Source organism: Lactuca sativa, chromosome 1 (assembly GCF_002870075.4).
Source record: "Lactuca sativa cultivar Salinas chromosome 1, Lsat_Salinas_v11, whole genome shotgun sequence".
Lineage (NCBI taxonomy): Eukaryota > Viridiplantae > Streptophyta > Magnoliopsida > Asterales > Asteraceae > Lactuca > Lactuca sativa.
In genome coordinates, this window is record NC_056623.2 from 79,912,161 (window position 1) to 79,915,272 (window position 3,112).

Here is a 3,112-nt window from a genome sequence, read left to right on the forward strand (position 1 = left end):
ACATTGAATTCTCCCATTGACATATTATGAAGTTCAATACCAAATTAGATGTCCCTCCTGTCATTGTTGTCCTGGAAAGTGTTTCAATGTTGAGCCAAACATGTCGATGAGTATCGTGTTAAAAATATTTTGTGAAAGGGTGCAATAAATCCAACCTTTCATAACAACATCTACCTTTTTTCCATTGAAGATCGGCTGGATAAGTAGTCGGAGGATCATACAAGCCATCAATCAATATGATCGATGACATCATAGGCTTCACAGTTGGTGGCGACTAATTTTTCGCCAAGAATAAGAGGCACATAAGTCTTGATATTAGCAACACAAAAAAACTTGATGTGATGGAGGTGTGGGAGTCGACATAATGACTTTATGTGATGGAGGTGTGGGAGTCGACATAATGACGGAAGGTAGAAGCAAGAAGCAGGAAAAAATTTGGGTTTTGAATAGGGAAGATGATAGCCAACCGCTAAAGAAGGGAAAGAAAGGACTGACAAAATTTTTACCAAAAAACTTGTGATACAAGATATAGAATAGAATTTAAAATTCTCTCTTGCCTCTATCATACATACACAGCTAATATATACATAACACATGCACATTGGTCGTGTACACAACACACATTACAATGGGCTATGATACAAGTACATTAACACTAATGACATCTTGTTAAAAGTCTTGTTAAATGTCCTGTCATTTGAAGTCACTTGATTTACTTATTTGCTGATTCTAAAACCCTTTAAAAGTCATTGAACATTGATGTTCAAACAAACAATTAACCAATTACTGATTATATGACACACTGTTGGTGATCTTCAAACCCTTGCAGCTATACATTTTCACATATCCTCTTTATAAACAACGGTTCATAAAATTGTCCTCACTACTTCATAAAAGCATTTTCATAAAATGCTCAATGATACAAGAATATTGTTGTTTAACCAACCAATCTTTGTATTAGTTCAATAACAGGAAACAAATAGTATCAAACATAATTGGGGGTGGCGTTGGGTGGTGTTGGAGCAGATGCAACCTTCCCTCCACGTTCCGATCGACTGTTCTCAGCAAACTTAAGACTTGCTTGGTGCATCCCTTTCTGTTTCTCCTCCTCCGTCCATTCGGCAACATAATAATTCTCTTCACTACCTTTGACGATGTCTTGACTGGCCGGAAAAAACATGCTTCCCCATTGTGGGAAGTGAACAAAACTTACAGGAAGTGTACAAACGATGATCATGATACCCATGTAAGACAACCCTTTCGCAGTCGATATTGAAGCAGACGCAAAGAATATCAATTGGGTTAGTCCTGATCCAAAGTTCCCTCCGGCACCGGTCATACCAGAGATGATACCCATTGACCGCCGGGAAATGAAGGGAACGATGCCGAAGGTGGCTCCGCATGCTGCCTGTGCACCGATGGAGAAGAGCATCATAAAGGTGATGGCTAATGGTAGCGAGTTTACTAGGCCTAGGAAGACACAAAAAACACCGCCAGCTGTTTGGAGTAGCCATAAGTTCCAGAGTCGACCTCTCATTCCAAATCGTTTGGCCATGTAATCCGATGTGAACCCACCAAATGGACGAGCTAGGAGGTTTGCCATTCCGAAGCAGGCCGCAATGATTCCGGCAAGGTGAAGCTGTAGATCAAATCTGTAGATAATTCATCGGAAAACAAACGTTTACTTTAATTTGCACATATAACTAAACTTTTGTGTAGAGTAAAAAAAAACAATTCAAACCTGTCATAGAAGTATTCTGCGATCACATTGTCAATGGTCAACTCGACACCCATGGAATAACCGTAGAGAAGTACAAAGATCCATGTTCGATAGTTTGTCACAGCATACCACAATACCTACAAAACGAGAAACAAATTAGAGTTAAAGAACATACCATAAATGAATGGTTAATGCAATATTAAGGTTTACCTTGCCGAATTTATCTTTGGCAACATCACCCTTCTTCTGAAGAGCACCGAGATTACCATCAGGCAAATCTTGACCAAGAGTCAACACAAATATCCCCATGATTGCGTTAAGCCACCCTGGTACGAAAAATGCGATCCTCCAAGCCGTGAACGGTGTTGCCCCGGCCTTCTTGATGATCTCAAACAACACCGGCATCAGGAGTTGCGTGGCTCCACCACCCATGTTCCCCCACCCAGCCGCCGTCCCGTTCACCAGCCCGATGATCTTGCTGTTAAACATGGTGCTCATCCAATATTGGCACGACACAAACGTAGCCAAAGAAAATCCGATCATGAATCTGACAGCTATGTAGCCACTAGCGTCAGCAACGAAAGACATGCAGAAGACGGTGGGTGCTGACATCATTATGAGGAAAGCACAGCCGTAGCGAGGCCCCAACAAGTCACATACCGCACCCATAACCAGCCTCGAGAAGATACTACCGGAAACTGAGGCAACGCCGGCGTTCCCAATGTCAGCTTTGGTGAGATCAAGGTTGTCTCGTATGATGGGGACCAACGGAGCAGCAGCGAAGGTGGAGACGAAAGTAGTGAAGAACGAGATCCATGAAAGGTGGAAGGTTCTCATGTGAGGGTTTGCAAATGAAAAGAGCTTAAAGACTTTTGCCTTGTGTTCAGAGTCCACAGGGAGGTCAAATTTCGCTGTGGTATCAGTGGCCACCATAGGAGACGCCACAGAGAACGCCAGCACTGGCTCCCGGCCGGTGACTCCATGCATGGAGGTTCCCGGAGAACCTTCAATTGCAGGCATTGTATTATCAGTTCTTTTACTTCTGTCGAAGTGATATACGATTTATATTTTTGTGTTGCTGATGTCTTTATGGAAGTGATGATTTATATAGGCTTCCGGAGACAAAGAAACATGAAAGTATGACTGATTCAGAAGGGTTCATATTCCTAAATATGGTTAGTTAATGGGGTTGACAAATGAGAAGGGTTAAGATAGATAGCTAGTGGGGATTACCAAAAGGTTGTGATCAGTTATATGTTTTCTAAAGGAACCCGTTCGCCGCATCCTGTATAATGGAACAGTGTTTAGGCTCACCAGATATCCCAAAAGTTCACCTTACAACTTATAACTGAGGGTCATGATCGTTTAATCGAGATATATTTGTAAAAAAAC

General features: G+C 42.0%; 1 protein-coding gene across 1 annotated transcript; it reads right to left on the reverse strand.

Moving 5' to 3' along the window:
• Positions 1-865: 865 nt before the first annotated feature.
• On the reverse strand, positions 866-2,853 carry LOC111886104 (high-affinity nitrate transporter 2.1). Its single transcript, XM_023882339.3, has 3 exons — positions 1,931-2,853; positions 1,742-1,857; positions 866-1,652 (listed from the first exon to the last, which is right to left on the reverse strand). Exons 1-3 carry the CDS (start codon positions 2,738-2,740, stop codon positions 986-988), a joined length of 1,593 nt encoding a protein of 530 aa, XP_023738107.1. The 5' UTR covers positions 2,741-2,853; the 3' UTR covers positions 866-985.
• Positions 2,854-3,112: the final 259 nt, after the last annotated feature.

Coding starts and splice junctions, on each gene's coding strand:
- LOC111886104 (XM_023882339.3), bottom strand. CDS start 2,740: ATGCCTGCAATTGAAGGTTCTCCGGGAACCTCCATGCATGGAGTCACC. Junction 1,858..1,930: donor CCAAAGATAAATTCGGCAAG/GTAAACCTTAAT, acceptor CTCGTTTTGTAG/GTATTGTGGTATGCTGTGAC. Junction 1,653..1,741: donor GCAGAATACTTCTATGACAG/GTTTGAATTGTT, acceptor AATTATCTACAG/ATTTGATCTACAGCTTCACC.